The sequence below is a fragment of the Cuculus canorus genome, chromosome 2, assembly GCF_017976375.1.
Source record: "Cuculus canorus isolate bCucCan1 chromosome 2, bCucCan1.pri, whole genome shotgun sequence".
Taxonomy (NCBI): domain Eukaryota; kingdom Metazoa; phylum Chordata; class Aves; order Cuculiformes; family Cuculidae; genus Cuculus; species Cuculus canorus.
Window position 1 is genome coordinate 126447949 of NC_071402.1, and position 17296 is coordinate 126465244.

General features: G+C 37.6%; 1 protein-coding gene across 6 annotated transcripts in view; it reads left to right on the forward strand.

Annotated features, from left to right (window-relative positions):
- Positions 1-17296, forward strand: part of OSBPL3 (oxysterol binding protein like 3) — an 89571-nt gene that overhangs the window by 44634 nt on the left and 27641 nt on the right. For 4 of the 6 annotated variants that reach the window (XM_054058224.1, XM_054058223.1, XM_054058226.1 and 1 more), the window contains 10 exons: positions 350-592; positions 6763-6882; positions 7068-7121; positions 7331-7444; positions 8200-8370; positions 11705-11831; positions 12670-12773; positions 12923-13015; positions 13623-13779; positions 16086-16216. In XM_054058224.1, coding sequence (XP_053914199.1) covers positions 500-592; positions 6763-6882; positions 7068-7121; positions 7331-7444; positions 8200-8370; positions 11705-11831; positions 12670-12773; positions 12923-13015; positions 13623-13779; positions 16086-16216 — 1164 coding nt within the window. In that variant the 5' untranslated portion in view covers positions 350-499. The remainder of the gene's footprint in view (positions 1-349; positions 593-6762; positions 6883-7067; positions 7122-7330; positions 7445-8199; positions 8371-11704; positions 11832-12669; positions 12774-12922; positions 13016-13622; positions 13780-16085; positions 16217-17296) is intronic. The other 2 variants (XM_009562867.2, XM_009562869.2) reach the window with 1 other exon arrangement.

Sequence of the window (17296 nt, forward strand, 5' to 3'; positions counted from 1 at the left end):
GTGGTTTGGGTCTTCTTATATAGATATTTATTAAACTCTGTGTGTGTCTTTATTAATCTTTTCTTTGATTGTTAATTTAGATCTTTAAAAAGATGCTTGATACTGTACTATGTCCTCTGAATAAATAGTAATGACTAAATCAAGCATTTAGAATCCAGAATTGTTATTGTTCCTGTTTGAGGTTTGAAAATTCCTTAAAGTGATTGTTGAATTAATTTCTAACGTTGTACAGTAAAGCAGTCAGCCTGTGTTACCAAAGGCTTTATTATGATTTCATGATCCAGTCTACTGGATGGCAGTAAGAGATGACATCTGATAACTTGGCTTTTGGGGTTTTTTTCCCTTTTAGGAGTTTCCATGGGATGCAGATCATGCCACTGGACTGCCTTTGGGTGAAGGATGAGTTCTCCGTTTCTCTCAGGAGTGTTCCAATACATTTTCTAAATTACTTTTTAATGGTGTTCTAAGTGAACTTATGTGAAACAAGTAGTGTTGGATCATGAGTGAAGAAAAAAGCTTTGGTGCATCCCAGAAAATGTTGTCTCCTTCAAGAAGTACTAGCAGCTGCTCTTCCAAGCAGGGAAGTCGACAGGTAATACAAACGTTTTTAACCGAACTGAAAGTATGACTAAGATTGGCTGTTACTTTTGCTCTTGAATATCAACAAATCTCTTAAATTATGTTTTTCTGCTGCTTGCTTGTTTTATTTCCTCACTTCCGTTTTGCTTACTCTGTTTTCTTTTTGTGTTGGTAGCAGCATGTTGTTTTGAGTCAAATGCACTAAAACCAAGGTTACTGAATAGCGGGTACTTGTTAAACTGGAATGCTAGCAGTGAATTTGAATTTCTATCACTTTGTACGTATGGTGTCTTTGTAGTGATCTATTGCTGCTGTTGTGGCTTGATCGGGAGGAGATTGACCCTGAAATCCCAAATCTTTGCTGTAAGATACCACTTTGTGGCAGAATATTGGGTAACTGCTCTACTTATTTCAAGGTTCCAGAGAAAGGTGTGCATGCAGGTGTGAAAGAGAACGCATTTTCTTTGACAGTGAAAATGTGCCTGTGAATGCCTGATAGTGCTGTTTGTTGCTGTAGAACCGTAGTAAAGCAAATAGGTATTTGTGTAAAGTGATGCATTTGTGTGTCTAATGCAAAGGATGCATTGTTTTCTGCAGAGATGATGCTATTTTTTAAACCTCACTGTTTTAAAAGACATGTCTATGAATGTTTGCACCTGACAAGTGAGATAGCTGAAGACAGCTTTTGTTTGCAGGCAAGAAACATTGACCTGCAGACACACTGAGAATTAAGTTTAAACGCACCCAATCCATGCTTGCAAAATCATGAGCAAATGCTCAACATAAACTTTTATTTGTACAGATGCTGACTTAGTGGTGCTCTTGAATTTGCCTAAGGTTGAAATTGCAATTGGAATTGAGCATCCTAACCACCCAAAAGCTCTGGAGACCTCAGCTGTGTTGTGAAATAGCACCTGCTTTTCTAGGACTTCTGTCCCTGTACATAAAATTGGCAAGGCAGACAACTTCCTGAATGTTTTATGCCTTTTAAAGTGCTGTGCTTGTAAGAAATACAGCACATTTCTAGTATACCAAGCGAAGAAATTCATGCTTTTAGGATGCCTTCTTTGTTTCCCATTAACATCATTTTTCATATCCTCAGTATGAGATTACCTTCAAAAGGTGTAATTTGAAACATTTGGTATTGCCTGTTTCAATGGTTTATGCCTGTCAAGTGTTATCATGTAGTATTTAAAGAATAAGATTTACATTAGCATGACTAAATCCACTAGTGTGTTACACAGCCTGTATAAACAACTATACTTATGCAGAAGCAATTTCTGCAAGAACCTTGCTTACTGCTTTTAAACACGATCAAATCTCTTGGCTAGCTCAGGCTTTTGATGCTATTATTAGCAGGTCCCATTTCTTATCCATTTTGTTCTCACCTGCTCTCTTTACGATAATATGGAGCATGGTGATAAGTATCTCCAATTAATGTTTCAGTATTAACCTTTTCATGGTCAGTCATAGCAGTACAAAGTAAGTGACGGTATGCTTTTGAACCTCAGGAAACTACATGGGTTGACTGGTTGTCCATGTTTGCAGGGAGTGATAAGGATAGAGGCAAGTTGAGGGGTTTGTATCACTTGGTATGTGCTGGGAAGTGATCATTAAGGAGGGCTAAAAGCTCTGCAGGTTAGCGACAGATCTGCCTGATAGGTACTTTTCTCAATGCTGCTGGTCTGACACAGCAGTTTTTTTTTAATCTGATAAAGTAGAAAGAAATTCTTAAATGCTTGGGGGAAGGGACTTGGACAGTTTATTTGGTTTTCCCAAAACAGTGGAATTTGAGCTTTGAGGCTTCTTGATTTCCTAGGCACAGACTTTTTTGCGGGTACATACAAGCACCCAATAATAATCAGCTACCTGAGATTGGGATGTGGAACTCCTGCAGTACAAGGCTGCTATGTTCACTAAAATCTATTTTTTGCTTCTCCAGAAACATTGTCAGTCGTGTAGAGCATAAGTAGACTCCTGTGATGCAGAAGATGGGCCACTGCGCCAAAAAAGAGTTGACATAAGCGAGGCTGTAGGACTTGGAGGGGTCTGCTCCTTCCTTCACTAAACTTGATGCCCTTTTGCTGCAACACGTTTGCAGTGTGCATTGAAGAAGCTAACAGTTAATCTTCTTCCATCAAGTTCACCTTCTTCACCTTCGAGCCACATAGCAAGCTGGAGGCTACTACCATATCCCACATCTCTGCTTTTCTTTGCCCCTTTCCTTCATTCATGGAAAGGGATCTGTTCTACAATGCCACAACTCAAACTGTGTTTTATGGGGAAGGAAAACTGGTTTTGATCTTCTTTTAATTTAAAGTGACCTGTGAGCAAAAGAAGGCATATTGTAGTAGTTATTTTTAAGCCTAATTTGTTAACTAACTTTTAAAACAGATTCAGTAGGGAAAAGCTTTATATCAGGAAAAGTGCTTAAAAACCTCATGTTCTAAAAAAGAAAATTAAATAATTTCTGCCAATTTTGTGAACCGTAACAAATGCTTTAGTTGCAGCTGATGCCAACCCTTATCCTCCACAAAGCAGGTTTCTATTTTTGGCACTTTAAAATATTCGGTACAAACGACTGCATTTTACACTGGAGGAAAGTCTGGCACTGTCATCTGCTTCATTCAGGCAGCTGCAAGGGCAAACATTGGTCTGAAAGCCGGTCAAAGTCATTACTTCATTCTTGCTCCTGAAATAGTTCACTTTGAGGAGCTGTATGGTACAGAATAGTGCAGCAAATGAGGACGCTTTTATTTTATTAAATAAAGACAATTGCTACAGTTACCTAATGGCAGACTTATCTCTGAAGCCTCAAGTGTATGGGTGGTTTTCTTTTCAGCCACAGAGCAGGTATAAGCCGATTAGCAACTACAGGGTGAATTTCCAGTGCTAATTGGAAACAGGCATCTTTGGACCTGAGAAAAATAAAGAGTATGTTTCTTCCGCAGCCTCAAATGAAATTTCTGCCTGGACAGCAAATGTGGTGTTGATCACTTTGTTCAGCTATTGGCCTGTAATGATAAAAAAATCTTCTGTAGTGTCATAACCTTAAGACACTACGGATCTGGATATCAGGCTTGTGCTGGAACTGTTAATGCTATTCAGCTAGAAGTTTTGGGGCTTTTTTTTTGTGGAGTGTGATGGTTTGTTAAATTAGTGCTTGGTTTGGGGTATGTCTTTCAGTTCCCTGCTGTGGGATAAGAATCAGCAAAATGGAGCACAGTCTGAATGCTTCCAGTAGCTTTCAGGAAACCCCGCATTTCCAATTTGCTGCTCTGCTATTTCAGACAGATGAGAACAGATGATAACCAACCAGCCTGATTCATTTGCCTTCATTTTAGGGAGTAAGCATTTTTTTTTTTCTCGCTTCTGCAGCTGCTCCCAGCTATAGCTAACTGATGCTTTTTCCTCATTAAATGAGATGTCAGATCTCTCGCAAAACAAAATATCGATCAAGATCCTGTAGGGTCTGGGCCAAGAGCAAACGGATCTAAAACCAGTCAAAGCAGCAGTGTTTCAAAAGATGTGCGAGTTTAGGGGTTCAGGTGGAAAAGGTTGGGCTCTTCTGGACAGATGTATGTGGAAGAGGATCAGATGCTGTTACTGCAGCATTGCACTATGCATATATCCAGCATGGCCCCAAACTGTTAATTCTCTGAGCTATTCCTTGGGTAACTTATTAGATTAATTAGTCTTGTGTTTTTAAAAGGATCCATTTCTGATTCAAGTAAGCTACTTCTACGTAAAGCTTGCAATTGAAGTGTGAGGTTCCCATGGGAGAAATGTGAGTAGGAGACTTGTCTTAACCCCCTGAGATTTAGCAGGCCATCGTGCCTGCTTGATGGGAAGAAATGCTCCCATTTCAGCTTTACTTCCCATTTTTATACTTTTTAATTGTGAAGGCACATTCTTGGCTGCCTCACTGGCTGGTGTTAAGCTGATGTGCTGCAAACAGTCCAGGAGGCCTTCTGCTCTCCCTTCAGCCCCCTAACTCATGGTATCGATGAGAATCATAGAGTAGTTTGGGTTGGAAGGGAACTTAAAGATCATCCAATTCCAACCTCCCTGCCATGGGCAGGGACACCTCCCACTGGACCAGGCTGCTCAAGACCCTATCCAGCCTGGCGTTGAACACCTGAGGGATGAGGCATCCACAGCTTCCCTGGGCAGTGCCTCACCACTCTCATAGTGAAGAAAGTCTTCCTTATGTCTAGTCTAAATCTCTCTGGATAACATTCTGTTCTTCTGGTGTGGCAACTGCACCACTCAGTGTGGTGTCATCTGCAAACTTGCTGAGAGTGCACTCGATCTCGCTGTCTATATCATTGATAAAGATATTAAACATTCACAGGCCCCTGAGGGACACCACTTGTCACGGATCTCCATCTGGACTTTGAGCCGTTGACCACTACTTTCTGAATACAACCATGAGTATATTTTCTGTTCCCTGATCTGATGTCATATTTATTTACCATAAAGCAGAAAAGGGGTCATGATTAATGAGAATTTTAAATGATTCTCAAAGAAGTAAAAATAAAAAACATGGAGTGTAACTTCCCAGTTTCAATAGGTAAAAATACGGTCTCATGATTGTTGGTTAGAAATTATGTTATCTAAGTAGCTGACAAAATATTTCTCCACCTGGAGGGAGTAAAGAAGCTATTTGTTACAAAACTGACCTGGGTAAACCCAAAACCTGTAAGGGCACGAAATGTATGCTGTGATAATAATTTTGGTTGGGACAACTGCAGTTTTGACTTACGTTCGGGTAGCAGAATGCGGTTGCATGGTCTGTAGGGTGTTAAATGATGGGAACTGCTCAGCCCCACATTTCTGCTGCTTGCAGCCTGTTGTGGTGTGTGCTGGTAGAGCCAACTCAAACCAGGGAAGCAAAGCAGCTTTCCAGGTTGTTTCATAAATGCAGTACAAGGAAAATGATATGAAAATAGTGGCATGCCACCAGTGGTGGAATAAGAGATCACATTCCTTAAGCTGTTTAATGAATGTCTTTTTGAAGATGGTTTGCTGTTATGCCTTATTAAGTAATGAGCATATTACCCACTGTAGGTTTTTCTCTAGGTCTCTAGGGGTGAATTTTAAGGATTCTGGAGATGGATAAATGAGCACAACTAGCACTCTTGCTAGTTTTTGTTTCATTATTATTTTAAAAGTTTATTTTAGTCAGTCAGGTTCTTTTTGGGAACATCTCTCTCTGTTTTGCAGGGAGAATCACAAGTGCTTACCTACCTGGTATAGTTCTCTTTCCCCAAAATGTTTAATACTAGTCCTTTTTTTGTCATTAAATTCTATATGTTAAAGTATTCTTTGACTTTTTCAAGTATATGGGGGTGATACTAGCATGTGCCCTTTCCTGTCAGCTGTTCATAATTCTAGATCTGTCAGATCTTGTGGTAGGTGGCAATGAATAAATGCAGAGAACTTTGAACAGAAATTGTGAAACTCATGTTACATTGTAAAAATACTATGAGATTTGTTCTCTTCTCTGTCATGTTGCTGTCTTTAATGTAAGAATTCCTTATGGCAAAAAAAAAAAAAAAACCCACATCCTCTTTTAATTACAGATGTTTCTAATGAAGAAAGTTTTTCATTTTTCTTGTACTCTCCCTCTATATCGTGTACCTCATGGTACTTGAATTGGTTCCCTGGCTTTTTCCTGTGCTTTTATTTTATTATTTTTACTTTAAGGAGGTTGCAATTTGTGAGTTACTGAATATGGGTGAAAGAATTTTATAGAAAATGTCTTAATTTTCCGTGTCTTTTATTTTGGCTTCATAACCTACAAAACATATCCTTTTAGCATAGATTGTTTCTGCCTTTGATGGCAGAAGGTTTTCTATGCTAAATTGTGACCAGGCTGTTGCTATATGCTGTGGATATGTACATACAGAAAAATATTCATATGAAATTCTGGTAAGCACATACCTGCAATGAAGGGCGGTGTCGTAAAAATAGTGGTTTGTTTCATTTGTATTGTTTCTATTGAGATAAAAAAGAATCTTGTCTCTTGGGAGATACATAACAAAGTATAAAGACAAATCTAAGGTTAGATTTCAACATCATTAGGTTTTTTTACTTATAGCTGTCTTCTTCCTCTTGATTTCTCTTTACTGTTCTGTTCTTTGGAAGAAATAAGATCTGTATTTGGATGTTTTGTTTAAGCAGGACAGTTGGGAAATTGTAGAAGGACTCCGAGGAGCAATGAATTGTACCCAGGAGCCACAGAAGCAGGAGGGTTGCTTGCTGAAAAAGCGAAAATGGCCTTTGAAGGGCTGGCACAAGGTAGGAAAGGAATGTGTATCTAAAAGCTTGATGCCATGCGAGTAGGACTTGCTTGCTGTGAGTTTATGGCAGAAAGTTTACTTAGGAGCAGATAAAATGTTTTCCAAAGAAATATGGAGAGAGCGGTGGGTTTTGTTTGCTTGTTTCATTTGTTTGTTTTTAATTCTCTGCATTTCTGGTTACAGAGATACTTCTTTTTGGATCGAGGGATTTTGAAGTATTCCAAATGCCAAACTGATGTAAGTGATCCAAAACCCTTTAAGGCCATTATAAGTTAACAACACTATTTTATCCAAAGTAACAATACTTCCATATTGTTGGCAATGCGAAATAGTATTTCAGCAGTTCTAAACAGTAGGTTGAAGGGATGAAGATGATAGTGTCAGTAGGTAATAACTATTGTTTTGTGTTATTCAGGAGTGATTGTATTCTTTCTGCATTTTTGCAGATAGAGAGAGGGAAGCTTCATGGCTGTATTGATGTCGGACTTTCTGTCATGTCCGTAAAGAAATCAACAAAATGTATCGATTTGGATACAGAGGAGCAGATATACCATCTGAAGGTAGGTCTTGAGGATTGCTATAGCCTTGTTCTCAAAATAACATTAGCTGTATATGGTGGAGACCTTATATTTTTTTAATAGTAGGTGGTTTGTTAGTTACAGTAATGACTTGCTTTTCAGTCTCAGCAGACTAGCTTAAACTTTGTAACTTGGCAGGCCTTGTACTGTTCCAGAGTCAGTAACCCTCTTCTGAATAGAAACTTCAAAGATGCCTCAAGTTTAGCAGCACTCTCTTCACAAAGCACTTTTTTCAGCAAATGGTACTTCTTGCACAAATGCTTTGATCTTTTTCTTATCTATAGGAAGTATTTTCAACAGTCAAGTGTGTAGATTTTTCCACCTTTACAGGATAAATTGTTTTAAGACACATCACCAAAATCAAATTTCTGTTTGTGGTTAGTTAAAACTTGACAAAACCTTAAAAATGGCAATTAAGAAATGACAAATTAAATATTTTTTAATTTATATTGGCATTTTTTTCCATCTAGAAGTTGCTAAGCATTGTGTTCAGCATTGGAAGTCATAACTATACTAATTGAAGTTTCTCTTTTTCTTGATGTTATCCTGTGATTAATTGTATGTCACACTTAAGCTCATACAGTACTTATTTTAGCAGGACCATCATTAGGAAATCTTTCCTAATATTTTAGCAACAAAGGCCAGCCAGGCTAGCTGTCTAATGAGCACAAACTGCCTGAGTTTGTTTGTTAGTGATTGTGAATGTGAATGTTATAAAGCCAGAAAATTTTTTGTAGGTGAAATCTCAGGAGCTGTTTGATGAGTGGGTAGCAAAACTTCGTCATCACAGAATGTACCGTCAGAATGAAATCTCCATGTTTCCTCATGATGTCAATAATCTTTTCTTCCCTGTGTCTACTACTACGGACTCTGTCCCTGGTTTCTGTGATTCTACTCCGGGTAGAAAGGTAATAGCTATGATTTATAAATAATGAGCTCTCATCAGGGACTAAATTAGTCTGATTTGTGTTTATTAAGTAAAGAGCATAATGGAAGGTTGTGGTGGGGTTTAAGTTTTGAACTAAAAGGTCAACAGGAAAATTAAGTCATTTATTGATTTACTCCCAGTTTTCTCTATGATACTGTGAAATTTTATAATATTGTCTCATTGTTTTAATGCAGCAAATTATACTTGCATTATGACTTTCAAAACTGGGTATTGAGTTAGAATCATAATTTTTGAGACAATTATCAGTATTTGTCTGGTATGTACTGGTTAATTTTAGTCTGGGTCATAGAAGAGCACCCAGCTAAATTTTTCCCCCCTTTTACATTTTTTCATTTATTCTTTGGCTAATAAAACCTTTTTACCTTAATGAATCTGACTGTGCTTACCTGAGGAGTACATAAGAATTATCCAAGAGCCATGACCTGTGACCACTATTTATCTTTTTAACTGAGGTAGAAGCATTATTCAGACCAACTCAAGGACCCACGCCCAAGGTGTGTATGGGGTGTGGATGGGTATAATCAGCAGTGACCTGCTCTTTAGCTAAAATCTGTGACTGTTAATTTCACAAATGGCCTGACAAGCATTCATTTCAGCACACCAACTGACCTTTTTGATGCAGTCTCACAGAAGAGTATGTTCCATGGCTGTACACAACCTCCATGCATTCAGCAGTTTGCTCATCGAGTGGCTGATGTTCACCCAGAGAAGCTCTTCTGCTGCAGTCTAGAACCAGTGATCTCTTTTGAGATTAATGTCTTTTTTTTTTAGCAGTGGTGTGTTACTTACTGTAAGTGAAAGAGGTCTCCGTTTCTGTCGGCTCCTGAAGTGTCTCCTAAGCAGCAATTACCTCTTTGTTATGCTCCTATCTAAGGCTTTCTTTTTTCTCGCTGTATTGCTGTATGGTCCAAGTGGGCTTGGTCCCCAGTACCCGCAGTTCATCCCTCTGGTAGTTCTGTAACTGAGTATGAGTTTTACCAGACACAAACATGTGCCTGAACAGCTTTTTGCTAGTGGTTGAGAGGAAGGAGATCTGTGCAATTAGGTGTCTGAAAGAACAATAACTTACCAGGGCTGTTTTGCAAAGAGCTATCTGCAAGCTTTCAGTGGTACCAGCACCTCTGTGGCTCCCAACAGTCTGCTCTTCTGAGGCAATGTCTGCAAGGAAATGGCAAACCTCCTGTGGCTATTTAGTTCTTTTCTCCCAAATGACAGCAGGGATAAAGAGGGAGAATAGTATTGAAGGCAAAAGTAGATCATTGCAAAGTCCATGACATATCTACACCTGTGCCCTCAGGAAAAAAAAAAAAGAAAAAGAGACAGAAAAAAAAAGAATCCATGTGCCAGCATATCTAAAATCTATGCTCACTGTCAGGAAACTATTATTTCTTTGGCATGAAAAACTTCAATTCAGTTCTAATTTATTAATCCAGATTTGTACTGCAAAGAAGCCCTACTTATTTTCATGTGAAAAATAGAAGGGGATAGTTCTTGAGCTGCAGTTAATCACCTTAGCTCTGCTGAAGCTGAATGGAAGTTTGCCAATTTGCACCAGCTCTAGCTTGGTGTTAGTTGATATCAACCCAGCAGTTGTTATTTTAAGAAAAATATATCAAGTGAACTTTGTATTGCATTTTATTTACTTTTAGAAACACTTGAACAGTTCTCACATCTGTTTTTTTGCTATTGTTTGAAGGCAGTTGTATGTATCTACATATGTTTATGTGGAATGCTTGGATTCTAAAGCTAAGCTTTGCTGATCATAAGCAAAACTATGCCAACTGGGGCTATGCAAACTCTCTCCTGCCTGTTTCTTAGCAATGACTACATCTTTCTTCCCTCCTTCCCATGCCTCTCCTGTATATGAGTTCTGAAAAGTTGGTTATGTGAGACAGAGTTTGGAAGAGATTAGTGTGACATTTGTTCACAAAATGCCGATACAATTGCTCATCTTCAAATTTATTCCACTTTTTAAAGTACTGGGATTATTATTTGGACAGATGACTAAAGCTCATACAGCTATATGTAGGAATAAAACCACTAAACTACGTACATTAATTTAAAAATAAATGTGCTTATTGATGGTTACTGCTGTTGCATACTGGCTATGTAAATTGACATAGTACTCAATGACATGACGTGAATAGTGCATTTTACTTCATTCTGCAACTCAGGTTGGAGCTCATATTGTGAATTCAAAAAGACCAGCTAAGAAAACTGCAGCTGACTAAGATGTAGGTGATGTTTCCTATGAACAAGTTTAAAAGTAGTGCTGCTTGAGTTTTGAGATAAGGTGAGCAGGAGGTAACAAAGTTTGTGATATGTGTGTTTCAGAGGAGAGCCAAACAATTCAGTCAGCTTTTCTCATAACCAATAAAGTGGTCACATAACGGCGCTTAAGATGAAACATTTTAAAACTTATTTTAACCAAGATTTTGACAAACCATGTCATTTGTGCAGCTTCCTGACATAAACATTATTTAAGATGAAAGCTTTAGTAAGGTCTAAAACTAATTAGACATTTGAATGACTATTATTTGTAGTTACATTAGAGAAGAAAACAGCATTATAGGCCACAATCAACCGGTAATAGTATTGGGTAGAAATTTCTTCCCTTGGAAACTGCTTAATTACGCTGCTCAATTAACTCTTACACAGAATTTCCAGCATCTTCTGAAGCATCTGATCAGGAGCGTGGCTGAAAGTGAGATAAGTTTGAAAATGGCTGCAGAGATGTTGTCAAAGGATGGCATTTACCTGAATGGGGTGTATGGTCACGCATGTATTAAGGCCTCTCAAGCCAAATCCATGCTGGAGTCATGCAACCTTGAGTAAAATTTTTAAATAACATTTAAGAGATCTTGCTTTCTTCACTGAAAAATAGCCTTGGCAAGTATGTCCATGTTACACTGAAGTTGCTTTCAGGGCTTTTTTGGGGAGTATGGAGAAGGAACAGAACGTCTGACTTTGGTCTTGTTCGGATATAGTGCTTTAATTGTATTAAGTTGACTTAATTGATGCAGAACTTTGCCCTTCCTCAAAATACAGCAAATTTTTATGGTTCCTTTAGTATTTCTACTGCTCATGGACAACTGTTATGTTAGATATCTTGACATTATGCTCAATGACTGTACACCTAGTCTAGTTCAAACACTTTTCCCCCCTCCCTGTTATTGATGCCTTCAGTCCTTGCTTGTCCCAGATCACGGACCTCAATTACCGATTGTCAAAATTTGTGCATACAACATTAAAATATTGTTTGTTAATAATTCACTTGTTCTTCTTTGGAACAGGCAGGCAGCTTGACCAAACAGAACTCATTGTCAGCTGGAGGTAACTTATCATTTTCCTTTTCAAATAATGATTCCACAATTTCATCTTGGCTGCAGTCTTCTGATGACATGGAAAGATGCTCAAGAGGTAATGATATTTGAAGGAAGTTGAAAGTAGCCTAATATTTCTCATATTTTTTCTTGACAACAAGAGCACTATACCATATGTAGTCATGACGGTTAGAGTTTTCTCTGATACTGGAGGGAGGAAAGAAAAGGAGTGGTTGTTAATTAGCTGGCTACTCATTTTCAAAAGGACTAGTGATTTTGGATGTGGGGTTATCAGTTGTGGGGACCTCTTAAAGGAAGCTTTAGATTTAGGACATTTTCTTTTATGTATGAACATCACCTTCAGTAGTAAGATTTGAACTTTCTTAGCTGAGTATTCAAAAAAGGGGAAGCATCCAAAATTTAGTCATTAAAAACCTGTAATTCTTTGTACTCAAAGTCACCTTATGCATTCCTAAGACCATGAAGTTCTTTCTCTTTGATAGTGTTTGTGTGATACTTATTTGGTAAAGTTCTACCTATCAGTGAGCTTCAGCTCTAATATAGAAGAGCCTCCCCTAGCTCTGAATGTACAATATACTCTTGATGCCTGTGGCATTGTTACCCTCGACACGAGGAGGTCTGACTAGTCCCAAACTGTGGTGAGTATCATGTTAATCTCAAATTTCTGCAACCAATTATGGTTAAATACTGTGGTCATTATACACACTATGTAGATGCAGTTCAACGGTTTGAACTTGAAGATAGACGTATGTAAGCTTTTAATTAATTTTCATTTGTAGGCTAATAATGTGGTTTTAGTCAATGAATTACTTACACTAGCTACAATCAAAATAAGACTAACCTACAAACAAAAAAACCCTTTCAGTGTGTCTGTTACATTAGGGCAATTGAAAATATTCTTTTGTTCAAAACAGACCTCTCCAACTGTCACACGTATTTACTGGAAATGAACCAGCTGTTACAGAGCATGGATGTTCTTCACAGGACATATTCAGCACCTGCTATAAATGCTATGCAGGTTTGTTGCTTAAAAAACAAAACCAAAACTCCTTTTCCTTTGTAATTCCAAAAACCAACCCCAAATCCTAAAGGATCAAAGTGTTTCTTCTTAGCTTCTCTAGTTTCATGGCAATCTGTATTTTTTTTTTCCCTGTGTGTTGTTAAAAGGTTGGACCTTTTGAAAGTCCAAAGAAAGAAAAGAGAACACACAGGAGATGGCGATCCAGAGTTGTTGGAAAAGAGGCTAAAGGAACATTACAGGTAACTTCAGTCCTTTCAGTGCCCATCTTTCTCCATATCTTAGTTGTTGATTGGTTGTTGGCATAATCAGTTTAGGAAATATTAATCTGTTTTATGTGATGTCTTCTACCAGCTCATTTTAAGGAGTAATACATCAGACAAACACAAATATATTGTCGCTGCTGTGCGCAATAGGATCTTTGCTGTTACTTTCAGGAGGCTTGCTGTATTTTTTTCCCGTGTTTTCTATCTGCCCTCAATTTTGGGAATGGTGATGTTGGGGTTTTTTAATCAATACGGATTTTGCAAACTCTCCAGATAATTTTGTACACATTTGCATCCGGAAGCCATGAGATTAGATGCTTATAAGTGAGGAAAAGTAATATAGTATGTGCTACAGCTCTCAATGGGCTTGTTTCTTGGAGATACGCAAAATCTTCAATTATGATGTCTTGGGCAAAGTTATATCTACGGTTTCATTTGCCAGCTGTCATTCATTCCAAGCCTATTGGTAATTGACAGTAGTTTGCATTCTTGGTGTTTCCAACATGTAATCCAGGTGGGTACAATAAAACAAAACTTTTGTTACGGTTTGTGAAAACTTCACAAATGGCTCTCTTCCTTGCAGGTGCCTTCAGTATTTTCTGCCCCTATGAGACTGCATGCTTCCAATCCTAACTTATCTACAATAGATTTTGTAGAGGAGAAAAATTACTCTGATGGCTCTGAAACATCATCAGAATTTACTAAAATGCAAGAGGACTTATTTCACATTGCACATAAAGGTAAAATAATTTCGTGTGTGGTTTTATATCATCACAATCTAAATAATGGTGTGACTTCTTGAGAATGCTGTTTGATGTCTAGTAAAAGCAGAACATGCCCTATCTTCATTTAATCTGAGGAATTGCAAATATTAAGATCTTGAGTAATTTGAGAAAAATGTCTTATTTGTCACATTTTTTGATTATTTATTTAATCAAGGACATCCTTTTGTTTTATATGTGAAAAAGCTAGATTGTATTTTTTTTTGCCAAAAGGTTAAACTCCTAAGATCTTTTGCTATGAACATAACAGTAGATTTATACTCTTTTGTGTTTGCATGCACGTGTGTATATGCGCATATGTATGTTTGTATATTCAGTGTGCTTCACTATATTTCAGAGTTAACAGTTGTTGGTGATGCAAGGGTTGCTATGGTAGTAACCTATTTTTAGTGAATACAGAAGAGTAAGATCATGTAAAGCAGCCAGAGGGGCAGCTCGACTAGAAGTGTTTCTTCTCTTCAAATCATTTTTCGTTAGCAGTGCTTTGATTCACCACCCTTGCACCAAAAGGTTTTTATTGTTCAAGTGATCTTGCTGAGGAAGGCTTTTATGCATTTATATCTGAAAGACTTTTGGAAGCATTGGCTTTGTCCCCTTTTGCACAAGATAATGGTTGATGTCATCAATAACCCCTGGTACTGATGTATCTTGATTCTGTTATGTAAGGGATGTATCTAAGTAGTAAACTTTATAAAATCAATTATAGTAGAAACTGATATATAGTTTCCAAAAAGAGAAAAGAAGTGGGAATGGGGTGCAGTTGGAAAAATTGCTATTAGGCAGAGAAAACAAATCACCTACTCAAGATCATCTCACCTGAAATGTCTGTCAGAAATTTTGGATAGATTGACCCATGCGTTTGAGAAAACAATTGACTCGGTACTGTTTAATATTAAGAGTACAAATAACTTTTCCCAAAGTTGCTTTATTCCACACCCCTTCTGAAAAGGGGTAGTGGAGAAAACTTTTGCTTTACCTTTTGATACAAATTAAATAAAATGTTACACCAGTACTGTAGTGTGCAATGATTCTTGAAAACCTGAAGATTCTGGTCATGTCATCTGCAAGGTCTAACAAAATAGATTGTGGTGGATACATCTTCCTCCCAAAGCCCTGTGGTACTGTTAAAATATTTCTTCAGATAGGTCAGAGCATGAGAGTTGGCTTTGGCAATTGTTTGCGGTGTTGAAATGTACCTTAAGAATATTTTCTTAGAAAAGTCAATTAGGTTACATCAAATACTCAATGAAGTGATGAAGATTCAGGTTAACTCGGAGTGGATGATTAGAAGAGAGAGGCGTCAGAGGGTTCTTTTTCTTTGCCCTTTCCATGCATCCGTGCTCAGATTTTATATCTCCATTTGCCTGTAAATGGTTCTTTTTTTGCATTGGCAGTTCTGATGACTCTATTACAAGGTTTGCTTAGGCTCTCAGAAATCCTCTTAATTCTCTAGGTAGATGAGTGTTAAGTCTTACATAAATGAATATTACTCAAATAATTTTTTAGTCCTTGTGGTTAAAGAAAAGATTAAATGTCTTAAAAGTAAAAAAAAAAAGTAAGGAAAGTGCAATTCTCCTTTAAAAGTGTAGTGATTTTAAAATTGCATGATCTGTTGTCTGATTTGAATGCTTTAGGCTGGTGATACTGGCTCAGGAAGGAGTAGAAGTAGCAGCAAAATATTCACAACATCCAGGATCTGACCCTTTGAGTCACTAAATCATCTAACAAGCTGCAATTTCTTTATCCAAAAAGAGATAACAAAAGTCAACACCACAGCTGACTTGCTTGTGGGGAAGCTACTAACCCTGTAGCTGTGGCACACTGTGTGTTATAGCTGCTTTTTTGTTTATTTTTTTTCCATTTCATTTTTTTTTTCTTCCCTCTCCTCCCCCACTGGAATTCTTAAAGGAATGTGGAATAGAGTCATGACCATCTGAAGATTCAAGCTAATTGGGGAACAAAAGCAAGTGAAGAGCAGCTGTGGTTAGTTGGCCTTGTTGCCATCTGTCACAAATAATCAGAGTAATTTTGACTGTGGTTAATATAGTCAACATGGTAGCGTTCACCATAAACATTTCTCATACTAAAAAATCTAACCTATAACCTTGATTAGTATCAGTTGTTTTTAATAACCCACCCTGGTTCTCTCAACCTAAATTCTAGTTTCTGTCACCATAAAATATCTTTTATTTAGGTTTTACATGATTGCTATGCATACAATTGTTAGCTGGTTTTAACTGTCACGTTTTACAAAATGGTTCTAGTTTACTTCATCTTGAGGTCAGCTTTCAGCACCATATCTACAGAGAGAGAAAAGCTGAAGCAGATGCTGGAGCACGATGCAGCCTCGTCTCCATCTGCACAAATAGTTGGCTTGAAGAATGCCTTAACATCCGTAAGTGACATGCTGAACTTCAGCAAGCTTCATTGTCATCAGATACTACTTTTAAATTTCATAGTGATTAATTTCTGTTTCTTTAGTGTCTGTTCTGTGCTAGAAGTTGCAGTATTGAAGCATAGTAAGTTATTATACATGGTGTTTTTCAAAGACTCGTTAAAATTATTGTGAAATTACTGAAGTTTGATAGATTGATTTAGTCATATAATATAATCTGTATTATTTGATGTTAACTGTCAGAGGGTTGCTCTTTGACACTGTCTACTTTCTCTCCAAACATATGCTCTGTTTAATCACTCAGTTCTGGTAGGTTGCAGGTTTTCTTTTCCTTTTTCTTTTCTAAAACAACATTCAAGTGTTCATTGTGTGACTTGGCACAATATAAAGGTGAGAGCACCTGAAAGCACTCATTTGTCCCTTCTAATGCACTAGAGCTTCACCGTGCTGCAGCAAGACACTGCAAAGCAAATTCAAGTACAGCTTGTTTATCTTGACTTCCACCTTTAATTATCTGTTACTCGTCTAAAAGCAGCTACGGAGCTGTTATGGCAGAGTTGTAAGTGACGAAAGATTGTGCTCTTTAAAAAGGTAGGGCTTGTTGGTTGGTGGGCTTTTTGTGATTGGCTGAGACTCAGACTTTCAGGTTGGTCATGTCTGAATGTGTCATACAAGAAGTGATCTGATCTCAGAGCAGTGCGGGACATCATTACCACAGTCTTAAAATGTCAGTGTTTGTTGCAAATTCCTAATCGGAGGCAGGGTGACTCTCTAGCATTGATAAATGTGATAAGGATAATATTAGAATTATTTCAGGATGAAAACTTTGCTTTACAAAAGCTGCATATGATTTTAGGTTTTTTAGCATTTAACGTGCCTGTTTGCCTGGAGGCATAGTATTTGGAGGAAGTTGAAACCTGTTGCATAATAACTATATTCACTCACTTGCACTTCTTTGTTTTTGGCTTTCAGATGTTCTTCTTCTCTTATCTGAATAGGTGATGGATTTTCTGGTGTTATTTGCCTACTGTTTTATATCAAAAAATCCATTTTAAGATTCCTGAACTCAATGAACATCAC